At 44.6% G+C, this 26,353-nt stretch overlaps 2 protein-coding genes across 2 annotated transcripts in view; one reads left to right on the top strand and one right to left on the bottom strand.

The window, feature by feature from the left end:
* Window positions 1–26,353, top strand: part of LOC135223095 (ectopic P granules protein 5 homolog) — a 759,396-nt gene that overhangs the window by 369,643 nt on the left and 363,400 nt on the right.
* LOC135222772 (ectopic P granules protein 5 homolog) lies at window positions 16,461–17,421 on the bottom strand. The gene is made up of 3 exons (XM_064261027.1): window positions 17,247–17,421; window positions 16,883–17,080; window positions 16,461–16,649 (listed from the first exon to the last, which is right to left on the bottom strand). Exons 1-3 carry the CDS (start codon window positions 17,367–17,369, stop codon window positions 16,476–16,478), a joined length of 495 nt encoding a protein of 164 aa, XP_064117097.1. The 5' UTR covers window positions 17,370–17,421; the 3' UTR covers window positions 16,461–16,475.

The following is a 26,353-nucleotide window of genomic DNA, read 5'->3' as shown; positions in this document are numbered from 1 at the left end:
AAAAAGCTAATATGGAAATGCCAGAATATTCTGGCTCGCTCACCTTATTTTAAGGTGTCGGTATGGTTTCTGGGGCGAGTGAAACCACTACCAGAGGTCCTTTGCCATTTAGATTCATCCTTCTTCAAAATCCCTCAACTATAGAGGAGCCGACCTAAGGCCCATTCCTCGCTACCGTTACGGCTAGCGCCTCTGACGTCATTCCTTTCGATAGCACGATCCACACTGCACGTTTTTTCAGCTCTGTGTTGTGTTGTTCTGGAATTCTCCTGTTTTCTACATGGAACATCAAGCTTCTGCATCCAAGGTAAGTACTGCTATTAATGTTTAACACCATTTAGGGACTGCCCTGGGCACGTTTAACCGAGATGTCCTGGCCTCCCCCTTCCATCAGGGCCTGCTCCACCTGTTGCTGGATGGTGGCGATCGTCGGAGCTGCCGCGGCGGGGTCCACATACCCAGTCGACTTACCGCCTGGGAAGATCCGGACAGCCATACTCTTGTCCAAGATATATGGCTGCCCCTTCAGCGCGTTCTTGCTGAAGCCACCTACCAGGCTTTCAGGGTAGCCGACGCGGCGTCCTTAAAGGCAGCAGCCTGAAAAATAGGGTCATTGTAGTCCTTACAACGAAGCCCCGAGGACGAATCATTAACATTTGAAACTTAGAACTATATAGCATTATAGCACAAATTTATGTGATAGTATATACCAGGAAAGAAAAAACCTACGCCGGTATATACTTACTCCGTCCGAAAACTGTTCCACCAGCTCGTAGCAGATGGAGCAGGCTTCGTGGTGCCATACGATCAAGTCCTTATGGCGGACGGCACAGGGAGCGTGCGAGCGACAGACCTCGTGCCCGCAGGGGTCCTGGAGGACGGCGTTACACCCGGCCTCCTGACAGTTGGTAGCCTGTAAGTGGATAGATACATAAGTATCAACGTTATACACTATCAGGACCACTTATGATGCTCCGCTGCATGCCGGAGTAGCATAAATTTTTTGGGCATAATCCTCCCCTGTCATCCATGTGGGAGAGTCCATGGGACCTGGTAGACTGGTTGAAATCCCTGGTGTACGCCGGAGAGGAGAATTTAGATAAACCAGATACCTTTCATACACCTATAGTTGAGTTTCAAGGAGGAGTACGACATGCCGGAGAACGAGAGAGGATTACCCATAATTTAAAACTAAATAATATAAATTAAATAGTTTGGAGCGTGTAGCTCCGTCGTAAAACCCCTCCGCCAACCACCGGGGCGCTCTGATAGCAAGCGGGCACTCTCCGTCAGCGTTCGAAGGGGACTACGATACATAACGGGGAAAGCATGTAGGACCGACCGATCCCCCTTCCCCTTCAATAGCTGGCGGAGTCAGCTAAAACTAGGAAATAGAGAGAAGGGGGGTGGGAAGGGAACCGCACAAAAGGAACGCCAGAGAAGGACTGATGCGGGCCAACCCCCCCCATCACACCGGAACTCCCCCGAGGCTCATAGCAGAACATGGAGGACGGTCCCGCAGCAATACTCCCATAAAGTCCATAAACTCCTGTTGACCCCCACCTAAACGGGGGAGGGAGGGAGTGGGGTTGCTCGATGGTTTTTGCTATAGCGAGCCGTGAAGCCGGCGAGGACCAGGACCCCCCCCTCCCCCCCCCACGAGGGAGGAGGGGAAGGGGACTGGACTAGGGCGATCAAGTTGGCTCGACGCGAGCGCAGGTGGACCATGAGGTGATAATGCAACAAAACATAGCCTAGGTCGAGCTGACCACGTGAGCGAGAGTGGACTAAGAGGCGATAATGCAACAAAACTAGCCTAGGCCAAACTGATCACCCTTAACATGCAACCCCTATATGATAAATACATCGTAATAAAGAGAGAAAGGGAAATCACGAGTGAGAGAGAAAGGGGACGTCCAGGAGAAGTAGGCTAATTTCCCCGAAGGAAAACAAGCAAACTGCTCAGGAGCTGGCCTTAGCCGACACGTAAAATGGAGGGCAACGGCCAGGATGGCTGGACTAGAAGAGACATAATAAATAGCAATCACTCACAAGCCTAGACACCTAGACAAAGGGACATGCATGCATGAACACTAATCTAAGGCACAGGCAATGGGTTTCCGATAATACGATGTAAAATAATAAATATTTGGGAACTTGTGTATCACGTGATAGAACCCACATATAAAGGTAAAAATGCACTGAAGCTGAAGGATACCTCGGTATGGGGACCGAAGATCTAACCGAACATGAGGCGAGCCGGCAAGGCCGCCATGCGCCAGACCAGGTGACTATTATTGGACCTAAAAAACGGTAAAAATAGCTCCTGACTGACAAAAAACTAGTGTAAAATCTTTCGGGGTACTTAACTTAGCTGTGGCGATAGCTGCTAATTCCATGATGAATGGTAATCCAAAGGAAATCACACGAAAGTCCACAGAAGAAAAGTGGCACGTGTTTACCCAAGTTCGCTAACAAAAAGGAAAAAGGATGGCCACCAGAGGCGGCTGCAGTTGGCGTGGTGGGTAGCTTAGTAGTAGTAGTTGCTGACTCCGACTGTGTATAGCTCTCTCAGGAAGGGGATTTTGATGAAGGAGAATTCTAAATGACAAGAGGTTCGAGGTAGTGGTCTCACTCGCCCCAGCTACATACCGACACCCTCTTTTTTTTATTTAGGGTGAGAGAGGTCAGTTATTCCTGACATCCTCCCTGATTTTGTTTTATTTTTTCTCTGGTATAATGTTAGTATCATTTACCTAGAAATAATGAACTTAAATATTATTTCACGAAGCGACACGAACTGAGCCCAGAAAATCATACGTGCGATTGTGGTAATGTTTGCACCATTTTAAATTAGCCGCTACATAAAGTTTTATATATGAAAATGTGCGCAATTTAATGTAGAATACAACAAAAAATAATTGAAGGTTGTAGCTTTTCTCATTTTTGAAATATTTGCATATAAATCACAATAAATAGAATAAAAAACCACGTTCGGTCAACTTTGACTCTACCGAAATGGTCGAAAAACGCAATTGTAAGCTAAAACTCTTACAGTCTAATAATATTCAGTCATTTATCTTCATCTTCAAACAAATTTGAAGTCTCTAGCACAATATTTAGAATTATGGTAAATTTAAAAAAAAAACTTTCCTTCCTTCCGCACACAGATTCTCCCCCGCAAATCTCCAAAATGCGTACGTCGCATTCTCGGAATATTTGCTCCATTTCATATTAGGCATTTTATAGAGTTTTATATATGAAAGTGTGTGCAATTTCATGTAGAATAAAACTAAAAATATTTGAATGCTGTAGTTTTTCTAATTTCCGAAATAATTGCATATAAAAAAATATATAAAAAAACTCTACATTCTGTCAATTTTAACTCGTCAGATATGGTCGAAAACTGCCATTGTAAGCTAATACTCTTACAGTATAGTGATATTCAATCATTTGTCTTCATTTTGAAACAAATTGGAAGTCTCTAGGACAATATTTAGATTTATGGTGAATTTAAAAAAAAAATATTTGTTTATGTCAGCGTGTTATGAATTCATGCATCATTTTGTGATAATATTTTCTCTCTGTTGCTTTTATTGTTTTACAATGTGTTATATACCAAAATGATTGCAATTTAGTGTACATTACAACAAAAAAAATCAACTTGTTACCTTTAACCGTTATGAGCATAGCGCGATTTAAATACAATTATATATGAAATTTTGTTTTTGCGCTATCATATATCGCATTATTTATATATGATAATGATAAGGTTTTTCATTTCTGATGGTTACATACTAACTTCAGGCAATGACAAAAAAAGGAGCCAAAAATGAACTCTTAATCTTGAAAACTAAGCGCACTGTGATTTTTTGAAAAAAATATTTTTTCCGCTTCCGCGGCTCACTCCGAGACCACGCCCCCTCAGACACATGGAAGACGATTTTTAATATACCCCTTCGGCGTTTAAGGGTTAAGAACCATGACACAGACTTGGGCCTCTCAGATGGTCTGAGTCTAGCGCAGGCCTTGGGGATAGATGAAAAATATGAATCTGTCAGATCTATTTTGAATCCAAACTGGAAGATCTTCTTAAGGGCAGACTTAGTAGTAGTAATAGTACTAGCTGCTAAACCTTTCTCAAATAGTGTCCTGAAAAAGGATATGGACAGATTTGTGGTCATGGTTTGTGCATTAGAGTCCCTCAAGAATACAGCTAGTTTTTTAACTGCTGAATCATATTGACGCAACGTCGATTCCTGTTTATCAGATTCTAAGAATAAGATGTTCTGGGGATCGATATTAGCATCTCTTTGTACTGCAAACTTCATGAAGTCCATAAAGTTAGGGCTTTCAGAATTCCTGAGGAAGTGAACACAGTCCGCGTTTGCACTAGTTGTGATAGTTTGGGATTGGGAATCCGTTGAGGGCGGAGTCCCAATTCCAGTAGAAGTGAGAACCAATTGCTCTTGGGCCAATTGGGGGCTATTAGAGCAATGTGGCCTTTGAATGTCCTGAGTTTGTTCAGGACTTTCAAGAGAAGATTCACTGGAGGAAAGAGGTAAATCTTCTTCCACACATTCCAGTCTATGGCCATAGCGTCCCTGGCATAAGCCAGAGGGTCCAGGTTGGGGGCCACATAACAAGGGAGTTTGGGGTTCGAATCGGTGGCGAAGAGATCTACCTGAAGCCCCGGTACTAGTTGACAGACCCAACTGAATGACTGCTTGTCCAGAGACCACTCTGACTCCAGCGGAACTGAGTGTGATAGCGCATCCGCTACCACGTTTCTTACGCCCACTAGATGAGTGGCGGACAGGTGCCAATTGTTCCTGTCTGCTTGTGAAAATATGGCTATCATGACATGGTTCACGTGGCCCGACTTTGAGCCATCCCTGTTGATGCAGTGTACTACTACTGCACTGTCCAGCACCAGCTTGGTATGAGATTTCTTGGCTGGATGAAGCTTTTTCAGGGTGAGGAACACTGCCATAGCTGCCAGTACATTGATATGAAGCTGGTGGAATGGTAAGGACCAGGTTCCCTGTACCTTTTTGTACTGTGAGTAGCCGCCCCAGCTGCTTAGTGATGCATCTGTGTGGATCACTAAGGCCGGCAGAGGGAATTGGAGCGGAATTGTCTTTGACAAATTCTTGATCTCCGTCCACGGGCGGAGTCTCTTTCGTAAGATCGCTGGGATAGGTGCTAGTTTGTCCCAGGATCTCTTGTTTGCTCTTGAACGCCAAACCCGGTTTATGTCCTTTAGTTTGGCTTTCAGAAGAACGTCCGTTACTGAAGTAAATTGGAGAGAACCTAAGATTCTTTCTTGGTTCCTCCGGGACATCTGCTTGCACTCGAGAAATTGTTTGGTTGCTTTGGCTATTTCTCTCCTCTTCAACGGCGGAATTGATAGAGTGTGGGAGTTTAAGTCCCATTGAATCCCTAGCCACTGGAAGCGGGACTCCGGTGTTAGCCGGGACTTGGTTCTGTTTATCAGGAAGCCTAGATGTTCCAGAAACCGGATTACTTTGACTGTTGCTTTGCGATATGCTTCGATGCTTGTAGCCCACAAGAGCAAATCGTCCAGATAAGCTACTAGCATTATTCTTTGAGACCTTAGTTCTTGAACAACTGTCTCCGCCAGTTTCGTAAATATCCTGGGGCTACGTTGAGGCCCGAATGGCATTACTTTGAAAGAGTAGGCCTGCTTTCCTTAGTCTGAAGCCTAGAAAGAAACGGGCGGAAGTGTCTTGCTACTGGAACATGATAGTAGGCATCTGTAAGATCTAGAGGTGGTGATGGCCCCACGGGGAAGTAAGGTCTGCACCTGTGAAACGGTCAGCATCCAGAACTTGTCGCAACGAATGAATAAGTTCAGACGGGACAAGTCTAGAATTATTCTTCATTTGTTTGAGCCTTTCTTTGGCGCGCTGAACAAGCAACCTTGAAATTTTAAATGCTTGACTCTTGACACTACTCCTTTTTGAAGGAGTTCCTGAGAGTATTCTACCAATTCCGCTGTTGGTTGCTGATAAAAGGTGTTGGAAGGAGGGGGACCTTTGAGCCAACTCCATCCTAGACCTTTGGACACAATGCTTTGGGGCCATTTGCTGAACCTCCAACGGTGACGAAAGAGGAACAGCCTCCCTCCTACCTGGTGATTCTCACTGGTTTGAGGAAGGGCGTGCACCACGTCCTCCTCGGGAGCCCTTGCCTCGGTTGGAGGCTCTTCCGCCGCCCCATTGACGGAAGGCACCTCTAGCTCTGCTACCCCTGACAAACCTGTTGAAAGTCTGAAAGGACTGGCTTTCAAACACTGGGTTGTAGGCAGGGGAGACAGTGTAGGAGGTCGAAGCCTGTGCCTGTTGCGGCGATTGTGTCAGCAGCACAAACTGCTGTGCGGCGATTGTGTCAGCAGCACAAACTGCTGTTGTGGTTGCGTCTTAGAAGTCGAAGGTTGCGGTACTTGGGATACTGGAACCGCCTGTACCTGAGTCTGCTGTTGAGGAGCCTGGAAGGGCTGGAATTTCCTAGGCTTCTTTTTCGACTTGGGATTCGAGCCAGCGGACTCCGGTTTCCGTTTGGAGACCAGTCCCCAGTGAACCCTTAGACTATGATTAAACCTGACTGCCTCGCAGCGAACGAACAGAGGCCGGGAAGAGGTCAGAGCCCCAAATGGATGAGGCTAAAAGCTTGTTAGGCTCATGGCGGATCGTGGCCTCCGCCAGTACATGTTTCCTGCAATTTCGTTTAGCTATGATGAAATCATACGAGTCACATTGCATAGAGTACAAAAGTGACTTGGCAATGATCTTGAATAACGGCTCTTCTCCGTAGATTAGAGCCGATACTTCCGTCATAACTAGCGAGTTGAGGGCCCTGCACAGCCTCATCCTGGCGTCATACTCAGTCTGGATGAGGTTGTCTGACAGCCTGGGCAATCTCTCGCTGAATAGTGATGGTGCAGTCCGGCTTTAGCTTACCCACTGAAAAGGTGGCCGGAAGATCTACCCAGAGATCATCAGTTCCGGGGAGCAGGAGGGAAGTCTGTTCTGTCTCCCGGAGCTGGGACATGGGCTCGTCCTTTATTGCAACTTGCAGAGTCAATTCTGCCACCTTCGATGTGAACGGGATGGGTGTATCCTCGTCCACGGTGAAGATCGTGAAGGGGCTCTTAAATGCTGTAACCTTGGTATTGGTGCACTGCCACTCCTCCAGGTTATGCAACCATGCCTGCTGCGCCTGATCACAGGAAAGAATTACTGTCTCTTTCGGGACCTTGTCTTCCCTCCTCATAGCTGCTTCTGTGAGGGGCACATAGCCTATGAAAGGGGGCTGTAATCCTTGCGAATGGAACTCGAAGTCCTCAATCCTTCGAGTTCCGCAGCCCTCGATCGTCAGCATGCCGTCCACATAAGGAGCATAAGAAGCCACCCTCCAAGGGTTGTTCAGGGTAAAGGAAGGAAGGGTAGACGAGTCTGGCATTTGCAAGCTCTGAGCTGCCAGGCCGGACTGTGGAAGTCCTGTCAAAGCATTTTCCCGGAGACCTGCAATAAGGTTCTCCTGGGTAACCAACCTGTCAGAGATAGCCCGGATAGACTGCCCTGACTCCTCTAGAGAAGATGACAATTGTACAAATATCTCCTGGGGAACTTGGATTGTACCAAGTTCCTGACCATGCTACCCATCTGCTGCATAATATTGGCTGAAATATTTGCAGAGAAGGTGTCAGGGTCAAAGGGGGGGGGGAAGGTTCTACCTTCTCCTTAAGAGTCCTGGATGTGGCTCCTTTTGAGGTGGATGCCTCAGGGTCGGAGGAGAAAGGCTGAGCCCTCTCCTTAGAAGACTTAGACCTCGACCCTTTAGAGTAAGAAGTCAGCTTAGCCTTGTCAGCTCCGGGATAGTGAGCCAGAGACTTACAGGCAAGGCTGGTACCTGACTTCTTTGACAGGGACTTCTGCAGCGTTTTAAAGTCTCACTTACCTTTGACTTTAGGGATCGCCAAGGCGGACTTCGGTCTGACCGACTGAAGCCCCCTGGTGAATCCCTGGAAAGAGGTTGAAGTAGAAGGGTAAGAAGCTCTAGATGGACTCCAGGAAAGCCCTTGAGCCCCTACAGTACCTGCCTCACTCACATTCTTACCTGTGCCCATGCCTTCAACAGCCATGGGCTCGAGGTCTAGGTCCAGGGCAGCTACTTCCTTCGCGACCTCCTGCGTAGCAGCCTCCTCCGAGGGCTGAGAAACTTCCTCTTGGATGGAAGCGATCAGGGAGCCACTTCGGGATCCACGTAAGAGGTACTCTTCCCGCCGGGGAAGATGAGAGTGGCCATCTCCTTGGAGAGGATGTAGGGTTGGCCCTTGGTGACATTGCGGCCAAACCCACCAACCCAGGCCTTCAGGGTGGCAAGAGCAGTCTCCTGGATCGCTTAGGCGCCCTGAAAGAGAGGGTTAGTATTAATACTTAAGATTACTTAAATTAAACTGTAACTTAACTTAATGGACATATAAAAGAATATAGCCGTCATTGGTACTCATTGTATTACTGTGCAGACTTTGAAACGCCACCTACCTCAGAGGAGACTTGGTCTACGAGCTCGTAGCATATAAGGCAACTCTCATGGTGCCATACCAGGGACTCGTTGAAGCGGATCGCGCAGGTGGGGTGGGTCCGGCAGACTTTGTGCCCACAGGGGTCTTGCAGTACGGCATTGCAGCCTGACTCCATACAATGGGTGACCTGCAAGTGAAATGATACATCGAGTATCACCGCTAATGTTTCGGACTAAGTCGATGATTGTGATATGTTTTCGGACTAAGTCCATGATTGTGATATGTCATAACGCCGGAGTGTTCCGGTGTTAATAAGTAACAAGGTTCAGTCTCTACCTGCTCTTTGGCAGTGTATTGTGGTGAGTCGTCCGACAGGATCGGTAGAACCGCTTGAAACGGTGTGTCTCCGGCGATGCCGGAGAACAATGTAGTCACTGAATCAGGATAACCACCTAATCCATACGCTGGAGCGAGGAGTAGTCTGAACAAACACTGGGTGAGGAGCAGGAGGAGACCAACACAAAACGGCAGAGTTTGATAACTCCGCTGTCAAAAAACTTAAAACTAGGATAAGTTGGGGGATATCCCTAGCGGGGTTGCGGGACTCCGCCAAACTTTAACTAAAGATAATGGATGTTATATATGTAATACCATGCATGCAACAAGCGTACTCTTGTAGGGAGGCCGGAGCCTCCCCAGCAGTTCACCAACCTAAGGCAGACCTGGCTGCGAAGGGGTCCTGAATCCGCCGGAGCGGGAAGGAATGGTGACTAGCGGTAGGAGAACGCGACCCGAGAGCCGAGCCCAACCGAGCCTGGTGGCCAACCAAGGCTTGGCCGAGCAGGGATTCCCCCTACTCTACTGGGGAGAGCAGCAGGGAGCTGACCCGCTCGTCGAGAGCCCTCCAGCCACCTCCCCTGTCCACCTCGAGAGAGAGGGGGGGGGGGAAGGGAGGATGCTCAGATCGGCTGCCTGAGACAGCGTGAGCGAGCGTACCTCCTCCCAAAGTAGGGGGAGAGGGACTGGAAGGGCCGACGCGGGGTGGCTCATACGCGGTCGCCTGGAACTCTCTCGGCTGGGTGAATATCCACACAGTGAGAAAGGCCAGGCGATCTAAGGAGGCCTACAGGCCAACCAAAGCCGTCTCAAGGAACATGTGATAAACAAAATAAACATCCTATCTAACACAGGGGGAAAGGAAGAAAAATTTTATATGGTAGAGAAAGAGTAATGTCCTGGAGAAGCTGGGTCGAGCCAACTGGGAAGGATGGTCGAGCCTGGCGACTCCGAGCAGCTAGCCTATATGCCGTGACGAAAAAACGCGGGGCCGGTGGCCAGGGTGGCTCGAGGACAAGGGAGAAGAACAAGAGTCCTTCGGTAAGGGTGCCTAACGAAGAGGTAACCTGACAACTAAAATAAACATGCATGCATGAAATTCTGAGCTGAAAGGAAACGACGTAGGCTACAAGCTGAGCGTGAGCTCGGATAACGTCCTCCGTGTGGATAAAACAACAAAACGTCAATAAATGCATCATCAAAATCATAGGAATGTACTGCTAAACAAGAATCGAGCCCAAAAGGTATAGGGGACCGAAAGGGGCACGAAACAAAGTAACAGGCGAGAGCGAGCCGAGAATGGCGGCGTGAGGACGGTGCCGCATGGGACGCCGTCCATGAAAACCTAAATAATTCGGTTAAACGTGCCCAGGGCAGCCCCTAAATGGTGTCAAACATTAATAGCAGTACTTAACTTGGATGCAGCAGCAGCTTGACGTTCCATGACGATGGATAAAGAATTCCACGAAAAACACAACACAGAGAAGAAAAGACATGTGCGGTGTGGGTCGTGCTATCGAAAGGAATGACATTAGAGGCGCTAGCCATAATGGTAGCGGGTAGTGGGCCTTAGATCAGCTCCTCTGTAGATGAGGGATATTGAAGAAGGATGAATCTAAATGGCAAAGGACCTCTGGTAGTGGTTTCACTCGCCCCAGAAACCATACCGACACCTTAAATAAGGTGAGCGAGCCAGAATACTCTGGCATTTCCATATTAGCTTTTTTCTCTATACCTTAGAAATGTGTGCTAAAGGGACATTTCACGGAGCGACACAGGCTGAGCCCAGAAATATATACGTACTATATCGTATATCGTATATATATACACACACAGAGGCAGTCCCTGGCTTACGACGGCTTCGGCTTACGACGTTCCAAGGCTACGACAGGTTTTCTGAAATATTCATAAAAAATCCGGGCTGGGTTACGACGCTTTATCCGACTTTACGACGCTGTCGCTTACGACGTTCCAAGTTCACGACGTTTTTCAAAAACTCATACTATGATAAAAATCCTTTCTAGTTTAGTACAGTATATTAATAAAAATAAGTTTCTGGTTAGATTACAACACAAATTTTGAGGTTATGATGTTTTTTTGACACTTTTTATGTCGCATCATATGCGGAACTAGTTTCCGAGCAAATGGATATTAGCTTACGATGTTCCAAGTTTACAACCGTTTTCAATAATGCATACTATAAAATAATAACATTCTTGTTTACAGTAATAATAAAAACAAGTTGTTTTAGATTAGATTACACACAAATTCAAATGTCACAACATTTATCAATGCTTTTTAATGACGCCTCATATGCGGAACTAGTTTCCGAGCGAATGGATACTAGCTTACGACGTTCAAAAGTTAAACAACCGTTTTTCAAAAAACGCATACTATATGAAAAAAAATCATTTCTTTCCTTGTTTATAGTAATAATAAAAAAACTAAGTTTCTGGTTAGATTACAACACAAATCCAAATGTCACAACGTTTTTTTATGCTTTTTAACGATGCGTTCTGAGAGGAGGGCCCATATATAATTTATGCTATTAACTGTAAGGTATATTGACCGGACAATGACCTAGCCTGGTCGAGGACGCCGTGAAGCGTAACAATACCAAACAATGCCACTTCAATCATGTTTGCCTTCGTTTCGCTAGGTTGTGTCTCGCTATGTTGCTGAATTTTTAGCAGTTTTCTTGCCTTTATTATGGCTCCAAAACAGCAGAGTACTTCCTCCGATGATAGTTCATCTAAGGAGAGGAAAGTAATCACCATGGAGGTAAAGTACGATGTCGTTAAACGTTCTGAGAAGGGAGAGACGAACACCAAGATAGGCCGTGCTTTGGGGCTTAGCAGGACGATGGTGGTAACCATAGTGAAGGACAAGGAACGTATTCTGAAGCATGTTAAGGATGCTGCACTGATGAAGGCAACGGTGATTAATGTGAAGCAACGTAGCCAGAGCATTGTGGAAATGGAGAAATTGCTGATGATCTGGCTGGAGGACCAGAATCAGCGACGTATTCCAATGAGCCTAAGTGTGATCCAGGAGAAGGCTAGAGAGCTGCATGAGGCAGTAGTGAAGAAACATAGGGAAGGCAGTGCTAGTGGAGAATTTTCCGCGAGTAGAGGTTGGTTTAACCGTTTTAAGGCTCGTGCTAATTTGCATAATGTGAAGCTGCAAGGTGAAGCTGCTAGTGCTGATAGCGAAGCAGCAGACAGTTTTCCTATCGGTTTGGCTGAAATAATTAAGGATGGTGGTTACACAGCTGACCAAGTATTTAATAGATAGATGACTGGCTTATTTGGAAAAGGATGCCCAACCGTGCGTACCTTTCCAAGAAGGAGAAATCAGCACCTGGCCATAAAGCTGGTAAGGAGCGACTGACTTTACTCTTTGGGACCAATGCTAGTGGCGACTTGAAACTTAAGCCCTTGCTAGTGTATTTGGCAGAGAATCCCAGGGCTTTCAAGGACATTTTCAAGAGTCAACTCCCTGTCATTTGGAAGTCTAACAAGAAGGCTTGGGTTACCTTGATGGTCTTCGAAGATTGGTTCAATGACCACTTCGTACCAGCAGTGGAACAGTATTTGTCTTCGAAGGGTCCTGCTTTTAATGTTCTTTTAGGTTTTTTAGTTTTAGACAATGCCCCTGGTCACCCTTCAAATTTAAGTAACATGCACTCTAATGTGAAGGTGGTGTACCTTCCACTGAATACAACATCGCTTATACAGCCGATAGACCAGGGAGTGATTGCTAACTTCAAGGCGTACTACCTTAGAAAGACAATACGCTCTGCTTTGAGGGCCATCGCTGATGCAGTCAGGAATATTGCAAGTACTTGGGACGAGGTGAAGATGACCACTTTAAATGGGCCCTGGAAGAAACTGTGTCCACAGTTTGTGCACAGTTTTGAAGGATTTGACCAGGCAGAAGATGTCGAGACTGTGACGAGGAAAAATCGTAGGGCTAAGCAAGAGGCTGAAACTAGATCTGGAAGCTGAGGATGTTACAGAGCTGCTGGCATCCCATGGAGAGTTGTCATCATCAGAGGACCTCATTGAGCTGGAGCAGCAGATGATTGAGGATGAGTTAGAGGTACCAGACCCAAAACCCAGGTCATTAACTGTCAAAGGCTTGTCAGAGGGTTTTACTCATCTGGAGAGAGCCTTGGCTTCTTTGGAGGGAGAAGACCCTAACGTTGCCAGGTTTGACAGAATCCGGAGAGGGATCATGGATTTGGTAACTTTTTACAAGGAAACCCTGCAGGAGAAGCAGGTGAAGAAAAGTGTGCAGTCTAGGCTTGACACTTTCTTCCACAAGTCTCCAGTCCCACCTCCCACTCCTAGTCCTGGTAAGGAATTCTGAACTCTCTTAATTTATTTTGTTTACATACTGTAATATAAAATGTACATATGTATACTAATATGAATGTGTTAATTTTCTCATATAAATGTTAGTGTATTGTAACTTTCTTAATTTTCATCATTTATATTTTATTGCAGAAGTGATGCCAAATCCAGATCCCCCTGTACTACCTGGACCCTCCGTAGCAGCCCGTCCACCTCTAGTAGGTAAGAAATTTCATTTTTCTCATTTTCATGTTGGAAATTGTTTTGTACTACATTATTACATACATACTATGTACTATTCACAATAATGTGTTTTGATGTTGCATAACCTAATATTTTTCTTTATGTAACATTCCAGAACCCTTTGACAGTGATGAAGACCCAGATGACCCTGAGCCTTTCCATGGTTTTGATGTCTCACCCTATTCATCAGGTCAGGAATCCTTAACAATTTTTTAAAATGTTTTATAAATTGCTAATAGAAATTTTATAAAAAGTGTATGTACACTAAGTACTACATCCACCTTATTATGTACCCTATCATTCTTTCCAAATATAGATGTAGCTGCCTCAGAGCCCAAATCAGTTGACACTACTATCACCTCTCCAACTCCATCAGGTAAAAGAATTCTTCATTTTTTAAATTGTACATATGTCAAACGGTAAATAATACTACATATACCTATTGTGTGCAGTAGTTAATACTCTATCATTTTTATTTTTTGTCATTCCAGACTCCCAATCACCTGCAAATTCCACTCCATAGCCCAGCCATTCTCATCTACCATACTATGCCCATCCCAGTAAGCAAGCCAACCACTAGAATTTGGTAAGGAAACTTTTTTTTATGAATTTTTTTATGACATTTTTTATACATTTTATTATAAGTACAGTAGTGTATATACATTAGTATATACTTAGTAAATGTAACTTTACTAATCATATGTACATTATCATTCCAGACTGACATGCACCTTGTACATAAACCAGACCTCTACATAGCCTACATCTTTTCATTTCACTAAAGGTAAGGAATTCTCAACTGTTTTTAATGTGTATAAATTGTTAATTATGTAACAGTACATTTTGTACTTAAGTGGTTACATACTGTCCTTTAATATTCTATATCATTCCAGGCTGCCCATCACCTTTTCAAGCTCTCTCATCCTAGCCTGTCATCTGTATAAAGCACACTAATGTTAGGTATGGAATTCATCTTTTTTTAGTTTTTACTGTACCTAGTAGTAAACATAGCTTTCTGAAATATATCTGAAATACTACTAGAACTTCTATTACTGTACATACACATATAACATCCTAACCCTTGTACGTAATTATCCTTATCATTGCAGGCTCCCTACACATGCATACTATCTCCATCTACATCTCCCACAACCTAGCTAACAGCTTTGAGACTCACTAAAAGTTGGTAAGTATGTAAGGAATTCCTAACTAAGTTTTATACATGTTATATCTTATACACCACTGTATGGTATACGTACTACTGTAGTAGTATACTTTATTGCATAGAGGACTACAATACTACATATTAATATAATATCTTTTTTACATTCCAGAAACCCAGAACCCCTGAATGATGTAGGCTATGTGGCCACAAAAAACTTTGTCCATGGGTTACATAGCACGACAACTTTAAAAGTAAGGAATTACATACATTTACTCTTTTACTCTTGATATATACTCTACTTTACATATTGCATTCAGGACTTTGTGTAGTATTTTGTACTAACTGTGTACTTTTACCTTCCAGAACCACCATTTTTTGGATGAAAACAACTCCAGATTGTAACTTAATAAAACTTCAGGAAACTACATGTAGTGTACCTAAAGGATTACAAGTAAGGTTTTTTATAACTTTTTTTATTAGTTCAATACATTTTTTCCAACGTTGTTCCGACTTACAACGATTTTTTTTTTTTTTCGGCTTACGACGCGTCTCAAGAACGGAACACCCGTTGTAACCCGGGGACTGCCTGTATGTATATATATATGTGTGTGTGTGTGTGTGTGTGTGTGTGTGTGTGTGTACTAATAATTACGTAATGTGTATGGTCACCACTTTTTACATCCGCATGGTTTCCGCCCCATGTGAATGGGGCCTTAAGGTGCACAGCAGGATAGCTAGAGGGAATTTCTCAGGTCCAAAAGGTACGAGCAATGGAAACAGCCCTTCCTGAGGTATAATGATCACTAGGTGGTCAAATGGCACCACAGCTGCACTGGGGAATTGGGAAGGAGCCATCCTCACATCCAAGTGAGCGAGCAGGCATGGAGCAACAACCATGCCAGAAGTATGGTCCGTGATCTGGTGCTTCTACTTACTTGCAGTTACAAAGAACACACAAGAGAAGTCCTCCTGACTTCCTACACAAAGCCTTGGATTTCCCTGACTCCTTCTTCATCCTCCTAAGCAGAGGAAGATAGTCTGAAGACAAGGAGAATGAAGAGAACCTTAAGAAGAAAGTAAACAGGAAGAACTATTTCCTTTTTCCCAACACACCACTCGTCTTCCACACTGAAGGGCTGGTCTGGAATGGGAGATGCTGGAACATCCATTGGAGGGGCAGCTATGGGAAGAGGAGGGGGTGGGGGAGGAGGAGGAAAGTGGGAGAATAGGGAGGAAGGGAAGGGGGAGGAAATTGAGAAATAGGGAAGCGAAGAGAAGGAGGGGGAGGAGGAGAGAGCAGAGGAGGAGGAAAAGAGGCAGAAGGAGGAGCAGGGATAAGAGGAGTAGAAGAAGAAGGGGAGGCGGAGGACAGACTATAACTACCTCGTTACTAAGTTAAGCAGCCATTCCAGCTTGCACTGAGAAATAATACTGATATACTAAAAGGTAATGGTTTGCATCCTTACAGGACCAAACACCTGACACTGCAATGGACTGTCAATTTAACCCCCCTCCCCAGGACTTTTGCTAATTAAAATCTAAATACCAGTAGTATCTAATTCATGTGAATGACAAAAAATACAAAAGGTGTGAGATGCAAATCATAAGAGTAAAAATAAACAATGAAAATTAGAATATTTTTCCATATTCTTTGGAAATTTATTATACCATTTACCTGCTGATGAGAATAAAATATAATGAGATAAACATAGATGACTATAATTACTGCATTCCATTGAAATTACAATTGTTTTCAAATACACTGCCCTAAAAGAAGGACTCTTTCCAAATAATAATAATAGTGAGAATTACATATAAGATACTGTTAACACAATATGGACACAGGCAAGAGTATAATGACAATTACCTCTAAAACCACCGCCAAACTAGATTCCGCTTGTGGAAGGAGGGATGATAAAGCAGCTCCAATTGTATTAACAAGCTGAGTTTGATCACTACAACTTGGTTTTACATCAACAAGCCATCTCTCTATGTCAAACTGAAATAGCAAGAGCAGCTGTTTTAGTACAAACAGAAGATAGGAATACCGTAAAAAGTTTCAATATATTGGGAACACTAAGAAGATATTTTCTGAATGACTTAAGAGTTTAGAACTGATGTTCATGATAATTTCAAGTTAATACAATATCAATCACAAAATCATTAGGAAAGTGCTCCTTATTATTTTGGTCTAATTAGCATACACCTTATACAGAAAGACACATTTATTACCTTGGATAAAAGCATGAAAGTATGATCAGGTGATACAAGAGCATGAGGACTGAGAGATGAGTACAGAGTGAGGTATGTATGAACTGGAGTTACTGCAGGTGTAAAATGAGGAACTAAAAGTCCTCCAAAATGTCCATCCCATTCTAATACTTGGGCAACAAGACTTTCTTGGCAATCTGCATGACCACAAATAAACTCCTGTGAAAATCATAGAAAAAATTAACATTATCTCCGAAGGAAAAAAAAGACTAGCAAGATTTCTGTATGATTAACATTTCACACAACATGGAAATACTAAATACAATGGTACATTTCATGAATGTGTTACACATACAAAGGAACGATTATTAATCAAAATGATTACCTGGCCCAAAACTTCTGCACAAGAAGTAATAAGCTGTTTAGCAGGTGGGTAGAAGTTGGTTTCATCTGACGTCAGTTGAACAATGTGGTAAAAAAGTTTACGGCCACTTATAAGCACTAACATCCATCTCTGCTTGTTTTCATTTCTGTCCAATTTTCGATATTCATTCACAAGATCCCTAGGAATTGTTTATAAGTGTATTAATTCCACCATGTATACTATTCTATTTTAAACTAAATAGCACAAGCGCACAAGCATATCATCACAATCAAGGTTATAAAAGTTAAATTCCCACAAAAAGGCCCTTTGAAAAGGGATTTTGACAAAGGAAAAATCTATTTCTGGGCAGTGACCTTTGTCGCACAATGAAATGTTCCTTTAGCACTCATTTCTAAGGTATAAATATTGCTAAATATACCAGAGAAAAAAGCTATATGGTTATGCCAGAGTTTCCTGGCTCGCTCACCCTTATTTAAGGGTGTCGGTATGGTAACTGGGGCGTGTGAAACCACTATCAGAGGTCCCCTGCCATTTAGTCTCTTCCTTTCTCAATATCCCTCGTCTACAGAGGAGCCGCTCTAGGCCATCTACCGCCCGCCACTGCTACAACTGCATCTCGTTCACCTTCCTGTAGATAGCACCCAAGCTTGGGCCAGTTAGGGTGTGGAAAGTAGAGGGTGGGTTTCACTGGGCGACACAGGTCACTGCCCAGAAATAGATTTTTCCTTTGTCAGAATCCCTGTGTCGCTCCGTGAAATAGTAACAGAGAATTGGCCCCACCAGCTTGGAAAATTAGTATAGATAAGTTACTGTAAGGAAAAATGAAACTTGCATAAATAATTCTAGTTACTATTTAATAAGAATTCCTTAATTTTACAAGTTCTTAATAAAATTCCGTAATTCTACTAGGATTTTAATAATATCCTTAAACTACAGTCATTATTTACTAACTAGGGTTGTATAACCCAAATCTGATAAGATTAGATGAATCCCACACCACAATACAGGAAATTACATACACATATATACAATTAGACATTCATATGTACAATCAAGAGTGATCATAAGTGCAGTCCAGGTGAGAATAAGGTCAATGTGTGCAACCCAGTAACAACCGAGCGAAGATCAAGAATGCTAGCGAGGCAGGTAGGAGAGAAAGACGTAAAGAGAGATATAGGCTATTAAGACTAGTTATTACTATGCTATGCAGTGTCAGGGGAAACTGTGTTCCCTACTGCCACTGCTGAGAATTTAAAGGCCTCTAAGGATTTTAGGTAGTGGCGTTTAAATACTTTCGGTGACTTCCAGCCTGTATACTTTTTGAGATCGTCAAAGTTCATATGCTGAAAATAATTAACTGAGGTAGCTACCGCTCTGATATCATGTACATGCGGAATTGATTCCGGATTGGCCTGTTTAATAAAATAGAGGATTTGTTGTCTAATTCCTTTTAGGGAGATGGTCCCACCATTGTCCCTAATAAACAAGGGGCCTGAAGATTTCGTGGTGGTTCTGTTTAGATAGGCTCTTTGTGTGTTTACTGGACATAGGGATAGGTCCTGCGGAAGAGAAACAATTTTCCATGGGGCCCACCTATTTTGTGGGTCCTTGTTTTTAGCCAAGAATTGACGATCCGGCAAAAGCAGTAATTCTCCAGATAGGAGGAATTCAATATGATTTGGTTCCCTGGAAAGGGCCGACAGCTCCGATATTCTGGCTCCTGAGGCCAGGCTTATTAAGAATAATGTTTTCCTGAGCAGGGTTATATAAGAACATGACTCATTAACCGTGTCTGAAGCTAGCTTAAGGACATCGTTTAAAAAAAAACCAAGGAGACCGTCCCGAGGCCTATTTACTGGTCTTAATCTAGCACAAGCCCTGGGGATAGAAGAAAAATATGAATCTGTGATATCAATATTAAATCCAAATTGGAATATTTTCTTTAATGCCGATTTGGTTGTAGTAATAAACCTTTTTCGAACAAGGTTCTGAAAAAAGTGATTGCCAGATTCGTAATAATGGTTTGTACCTTTGTCTCTCACGAAGGTGGCTAGCTTCTTCACTGCTGAATCGTATTGATGCAGAGTTGATTCTCATTTGTCTGATTCCAGGAACAGGATGTTTTGAGGATCAATGTTGGCATCTTTTTGCGCCACAAACTTCATGAAGTCCATAAAGTTAGGGCTTTCTGAATCCCTGAGGAAGCGGACACAGTCCGCGTTTGTACCAACTGCGTCAGTCTGGGATTGGGAATCTGCCGGGGCCGGAGTCCCAATTCCACTAGTAGTGGGAACCAATTGCTCTTGGGCCAGTTGGGAGCTACTAGTGCAATCTGACCTTTGAAAGATCTGAGTTTGTTCAGAACTTTCAGTAGTAGGTTTATTGGAGGGATGAGATAAATTCTCTTCCAAGTATTCCAGTCTATTGCCATAGCGTCCGTGGCATATGCCAGAGGGTCCAGGTTAGGGGCCACATAACATGACAGTTTGTGGTTTGATTCTGTGGCAAAAAGGTCTACTTGAAGCCCTGGCACCTGTTGGCATATCCATTTGAATGAATTTCCGCCTAGGGACCATTCTGATTCTAGCGGAGTAGTCCTTGACAATGCGTCTGCCACTACATTCCTTACTCCCACTAGGTGAGTGGCTGATAGGTGCCATTGGTTCCTTGCTGCTAGGGCAAATATTGCTATCATTACATGATTTACACGGCTCGATTTGGAGCCTCCTCTGTTTATGCAGTGGACTACCACCGCACTGCCTAATACCAATTTGATGTGGATTTTCTTTGCTGGTAAGAGTTTCTTCAGGGTTAGAAACACTTCCCATGGCCTCCAGTGCATTGATATGTAGTTGGCAGAATGTCACTGACCAAGTCCCATGTACTTTTTTTGTACTGTGAGTATCCTCCCCAGCCGCTCAGAGAGGCGTCTGTGTGGACAATCAGGGCTGGCGGAGGAAACTGTAAAGGTATTGATTTCGACAGATTCTTGACTTCTGCCCAGGGGCGGAGTCTCTTGCGCAAGATTGCCGGGATCCGGGATACTTTGTCCTGGGATTTCTTGTTTGCTCTGGATCGCCAGACCCAGTTTATATCTTTTAGTTTGGCTTTCAACAGTACGTCCGCAATTGATGCAAATTGGAGTGAACCTAGAATCCTTTCTTGGTTCTGCCGGGACGTCTGTTTGCCCTTGAGGAATTGCCTTGTAGCCTTTGCTATTTCCCTGCGTTTTGCTGGCGGAATTGATAGATTGTAAGCCTTTAGGTTCAATTGTATTCCCAACCACTGAAAACGTGGTGCCAGAGTCAGCCGGGACTTGTTCTTGTTTATCTGGAATCCTAGGTATTCCAGAAAACTTATCACTTTGACCGTTGCCTTGCGGCACTCTTCGGCGTCTGTGGCCCATATGAGCCAATCGTCTAAATAGGCTACTAGCATTATCCCTTGAGTCCTTAATTCCTGGACTACTGTTTCCGCTATCTTCGTAAATATTCTGGGCGCTATGTTGAGCCTGAATGGCATTACTTTGAAGGAATAGGCCTTCTTTCCTATACTGAAGCCTAGGAAGGGACGGAAGTGTCTTGCTATTGGGACATGATAGTAGGCATCTGTAAGATCTATAGAGGTGGTGATGGCCCCACGGGGAAGTAGGGTCCGCACCTGCGAAACGGTCAGCATACGGAACTTGTCGCAATGAATAAATTAGTTTAGATGGGACAAGTCTAGTAGGATTATTCTTGGCTTGTGTGAGTCTTTCTTTGGAATGCTGAACAAGCGCCCTTGAAATTTTAAATGTCTGACTTCTGACACTGCCCTCTTTTGAAGCAATTCTTGGGTGTATTCTATCAGGTCTGCCATCGGCTTCTGGTAAAATCTGGTTGATGGAGGAGGCCCTTCTTTCCAACTCCATCCCAGACCTTTTGTCACAATACTGTGTGCCCAAGTGGTGCTGAACCTCCAACGGTTTCGGAAGAGGTACAGCCTCCCTCCTACCTGGGGAGTCTCATTGGTTGGCAGATGGACGGCCACCCCGGGCTCCCCGGAGCCTTTGCCTCGGGCCGAAGCTCTTCCGCCACCTCTGTGTCGGAAAGCACCCCTAGCTCGGCTATCTCTGGCAAATCTGTTATACAACTGAAATCCCTAGGATTCGAAAGTTGCATTGAAGGCCGGGGAGGTGGCGAAGGAAGTCGAGCTCTGGGGTTGCTGAGAAGGTTGGCTCAAAAACACAAACTGCTGCTGCGGCTGTGCTTTCGAGGTGGAGGGCTGATTCATTTGGGCCACCGGGACCGCTTGGACCACTGTTTGTGGCTGAGATGACTGGAAGGGTTGGTACTTCCTCAACCTCTTCTTGCCCCTAGGGTGTGTTCCGGCGGACTCAGGCTTCCTTTTAGGGATGAGTCCCCAGCGAATTCTTAGACTTTGGTTCACCCTAGCTGCTTCCCCGAGGACTTCGTTGACGATAGAGTCGGGGAAGAGGTTTGCTCCCCAGATCGAATGACTTTAACTGAGCTTGTTGTTGGGCTCGTGGCGGATGGAAGCGTCCGCCAGGACGTGCTTCCTACAGTTCCGCCTAGCCACTGCGAAGTCATATAGATCACATTGTACTGTGTGAAGGAAGGACTTCGTTAGGACTTTAAACAGTGGCTCGTCCGCATATATCAACGAAGTCAGCTCTATCATGGTGGCGGAGTTGAGGGACCTGCTCAGTCTACACCTCGCGTCATACTCAGCTTTGACTAGAGAGTCCGGAAGCCTGGGAAGCCGCTCGCTGAACAACGTAGTTCCGCAGTCCGAGGCGAGCTTACCCACTGTAAAGGTGGCCGGAGCATCTACCCAACACTGTGCCTCCGGGGTGGGGAGCAAAAGGGGAAGGCAAATCTGTCTCCCAGAAGTTGCCGGCATGGGTTTATCCTCCGTAGCTGCCTGTAGTGTCAGCTCAGCCACTTTGGAGAGGCACGGGGTAGGGGTGTTGTCACCCACTACAAAGATGGTAAACGGGCTCTTGTGGGCTGTCAACTTAGTGTTGACACATTGGCACTCTGTCAAGCTCCGGACCCATGCTTGTTGAGCTTGGTCCCTGGGAAGATAAAACGGTCTCCTTCGGACCTTATCTTCCTTTACCATTGCCTCATCCGTCAGACGGGCATACCACCATGAATGGAACTGGAGATCATGTGGGTAGAACTCAAAGTCCTCCAGTCTCCGAGTCCCGCATCCCTCAATGGTAAGCATACCATCCGCGAACGGAGCGAAATTCTCACGGATACCCGCCACTAGGGTCTCCTGAGTCATCCTCCTCTCCGTTAGGGATTGGATGGACTGTCCTGATGCCTCGAGAGTGGAGGATAGCTGGTAGAACTTCTCCTGGAACCTACCTGCTCCATCATGATCGAGGAGAACACCGCCGGATCAAACCTAGGTTCCTGGGCCCTAGCTTTTGGACCTCTCGCTCTCTACCCCTGTTGAGGGGGAGTAGCTTTTGCCGAGTCCGCACTGGGATTGGGAGCTGATGGCGTACTGGCGCGGCTAGATCCGGACCTTGGCTTTGGCAAGGACTTCTTGATAGCCTTAAAGGTGGAAGGATTTTTCACCTTAGGGATCACCGAGCTCGACTTGGGTCTAACAGACTGGAGCTTACCGGTGAATCCATGGAAAGAAGAAGTAGTGGTAACAGTAGAAGAATGAGATGGGCTAGAGGGCAAGCCTTGAGCCCCTAAAATACCTGCCTCGACAACATTCTTACCTTCACCCTGGTTGTCAACAACCATGGGCTCCCGTTCCAAATCCAAGGCCACTACTTCTCTTAACACCTCCTTGCCGAAACCGTCCTCCGGTAAGAGCGTGGTCTCCGCCTGGATCCTGGCGATGATGGGGGCTGCTACCTCCCCCTCTACAGCTGACGACTTCTTTGCTCCGGGGTAGATGAGCAAGGCCATCTCCTCGGACAGCATGTAGGGCTGTCTGGCCTTCACATTACGGCCAAAGCCACCGAACCAGGCTTTCAGAGTAGCCATCGCCGCATCCTTGATGGCTTGAATACTCTGTAAGAGAGAGTTATCTCAATACTTGAACTAAAAACTATCCTTAGTCTAGTATGTATCAACATGATTTTATTCAATCTGATTCTCATTGTATCATTTTTAAGGGTGGTATGTACCGACTCGGAGGTGATTTCATTCACCAGTCCATAGCAGATCTCGCACCCCTCATGGTGCCACACCAGCAGAGATCCCACCTGTACCGCACATCCGGCGTGGGTCCAGCACACCACGTGCCCGCAGGGCTCTTGGAGAACGGCGGTACACCCGTCTCCAGGCAACGCACCATCTGTAAGTTGAATGATACATGAGTATCACTATTTAGACCCACCGGAGGTGTATCCGGTGGGGCATGCATTCTTTACTACTAAAATTTCATGCATCCTTGTTTCTCACCAGCTCCGAGGACTAGTTCTTGTTCTTGATATTAAAGTAAAGGTATAGGCCTGATGGAACGGGGGCAGGGTAAGGAAGACCTGGCCTGACTCCGTTGGCACCGGAGACATTTAATCTAGTCAACTAGGATTGAGTCTTCAAGCCTATCTTTTTCAATCCCACCGGGAGGGTGCGGATAGATGTGACAAACCAAGAAGGTCAAACAAGCGCTAGGGAGCTTAGTGATAACCATGAGGTTACCTCGGTTTCTTTGGAATTACCCGGCGAGGAGTAGGTTTATCCGCCGTTTAGTTGAACGAGCCTGAAAGGTATATAATAAGATAAGATATCTTTTACTTAGGACATAACATAATACATGCTGCATAACTAAACTGTTTCCAACCAATGGCTGGACCATTCTCAGGCGTCAAGCCCCCTTACAACCTTAGCTATTTCTACTCCTGGTCCGCCGGCTTCGTCAAGGAACAGATTCAGGGAAAATCGCGGTAAAAACCTTAGCCTGAGTCTGGTTTGAGGTAAAGGATCATAGATATTCGTATAGCCAATACCTTGGAGCCGGGGTCCCGGTCCCGCCGGGAGCGGTGGGAGGATTAGCGTTCTGGTAAAGAAGGGACTGCGGATAGCGGGACCATGGCTGTAAGTGGCCCCGGAGGAGGCGCCCACCGTCCCGATTGAGCCAGGTGCGGCCAACCAATAAAGCTCCGCCCGAGGCGGGGCACCCCCCTACCACTTCATACGAGCATGGCGCTGGTGGGTCCTACCCCCCCGGACCGTACTCCACGGGTATCCCTAAATCCTCTCTCCCTCCCCCCTTTAAGCGAGCAAGGCCTCGGGTCGGCTTACTTAGTAAGTAGCGTGAGGCGGGAGCCGCGTTCCCCACCGAAGGTTGGGTGCAGGGGGAGGGGAGGTCAAAGCAGGGTGACCCTCACGCGATTCAGCTGGAGGAAACCTTACCAGCCAGGTGGGGTTACCACCACGCTAGGCTAGAGGTCTTCCTATTAATGACCCAACTGATCAGGAGTAGTAGGGTCTATAGGGTCTAAGCTAACACATGCAAACACGCGCAACATAACACTATTGTCCGTATCAATCGGATAATTAATTAAAAATTACATATTATGTCTAGTCTAGATATTATTAGTACAAGTAGTACCTTCGAGATATCGAAATTTAATCCATTCCGAAGGCGACCTTCCGTATCACGAACCTTTTTGCCAAACATCTTGGACCACATTTTACAATGTTTAAATGGCTAATCCGTTCCAAGCGCCCTTCCAAAAGAAAAACACGCCCCAGTAAAATTATATTTCCTAGGCCTACAAATAACCATGTGTTCTTAGGGTTACGACGCCGATCCATAAATTCGAAAGAAAAGTATGACTCGCCAAAAAGGCAAAATACTTGTACATTACTTGGAGGTAATATTCAACTGCAATGTAATTGTTCAACCCCATTTTTACTGACCATGAATTAGGACTTTAGCGATTACTGATTTCCCTTTAGGCAATAAGCCTAGCCTATGTTAGCGGGTTTGCTACTGTAGCCTAGCCTATTGATTTCTGACAATCCTAAAACCTAAGAGCTAAAAGCTTTTAGAAATATGCCAATAAAATGTATTAAATAATTTCAGTATTCTACTTCATTTTCACAATAATTATTAATTAATGCATTAACGTATAATACACAAAACGAACAAAAAACCTTCCAAATCGATTGTTTACATTCAGCTCTTTAACCCGTCTTACGAAGTTACGGAGTACCGAACGTAATGCCAAGCAATCCTCCCTTTTCCTAGCACACAGTAAGGCCATGAAATTTTTCATTAGTATCTCTCTTTCAACTAATTGAAACTACCAAACAGTATAATAAACCATTCATTTTCTATTCTTTACTTTTATCTTTACCATAATGGAGAATCTATACCGATGGTTACTGACACAGCTATAATTGAAACATACGTAATACGTAAACGTAATAATAAAACAGCAAGAAGAATCCTAAAAAAATACGTATTTGTTGGCAAGTCTTGATTTATTTTATATTTTTATGCATAATCTAATTCACAAATTTTTTTTATTAAATGTTAATTGCCATGTAACTCATTTCAAATAAATTATTAAGTAACCATGAGCTATAATTAAAACAAAACAAATTAAAAAGCTTCCAAAACTTCTGTTTACATTACCAGCACTTACGAGTATTACGAGTATCGAACGATCGCCAAGGAATCACTTTTACACAGTAAGCCATAAATTTTCATTATCTCTCATTCAACTACTGAAACTACCAAACAGTATAATAAACCATTCATTTTTCTATTTCTTTTTTATTTATCTTTACCTAATGTTTTTTTTTTTTATTAAATGTATTGCCATGAATTAAGTTTTTCAAAATTCTTTACAGCATCCTTTTACCAAATAATAGAATACTTAAAGCACAAGGGGTAGATGCTGACCAACTAGGAGAGGCAGGGACCTTATGGCGGGGTGACTAGCATCAGGGAACCAATTGGGAGAGCGGGAGGATTGGCTTCAGCGAGTTTACTCGGTTCTTTAATGGTGGGGGCGCGGGAGTTTATATTTTAAAATTGTTTCTCGGTTTGAGGTCCGGGCGAATCTCGGGGACTTTACAGCAACAACCTTTCGTATCTTGAAAACTTTCGTATGTAGAGTT

Source organism: Macrobrachium nipponense, chromosome 8 (genome assembly GCF_015104395.2).
Source record: "Macrobrachium nipponense isolate FS-2020 chromosome 8, ASM1510439v2, whole genome shotgun sequence".
NCBI lineage: Eukaryota > Metazoa > Arthropoda > Malacostraca > Decapoda > Palaemonidae > Macrobrachium > Macrobrachium nipponense.
This window is presented reverse-complemented; position numbering and strand designations above follow the sequence as displayed.

What these genes read in the sequence shown, in the direction of transcription:
- LOC135222772 (XM_064261027.1), bottom strand. Translation starts at nt 17,369, where the DNA reads ATGTTAGTGCTTATAAGTGGCCGTAAACTTTTTTACCACATTGTTCAA. An exon ending in GTGCAGAAGTTTTGGGCCAG is followed by an intron (nt 17,081 to 17,246) that starts GTAATCATTTTG and finishes TGATTTTCACAG; the next exon opens with GAGTTTATTTGTGGTCATGC. An exon ending in CTTTCATGCTTTTATCCAAG is followed by an intron (nt 16,650 to 16,882) that starts GTAATAAATGTG and finishes TTGCTATTTCAG; the next exon opens with TTTGACATAGAGAGATGGCT.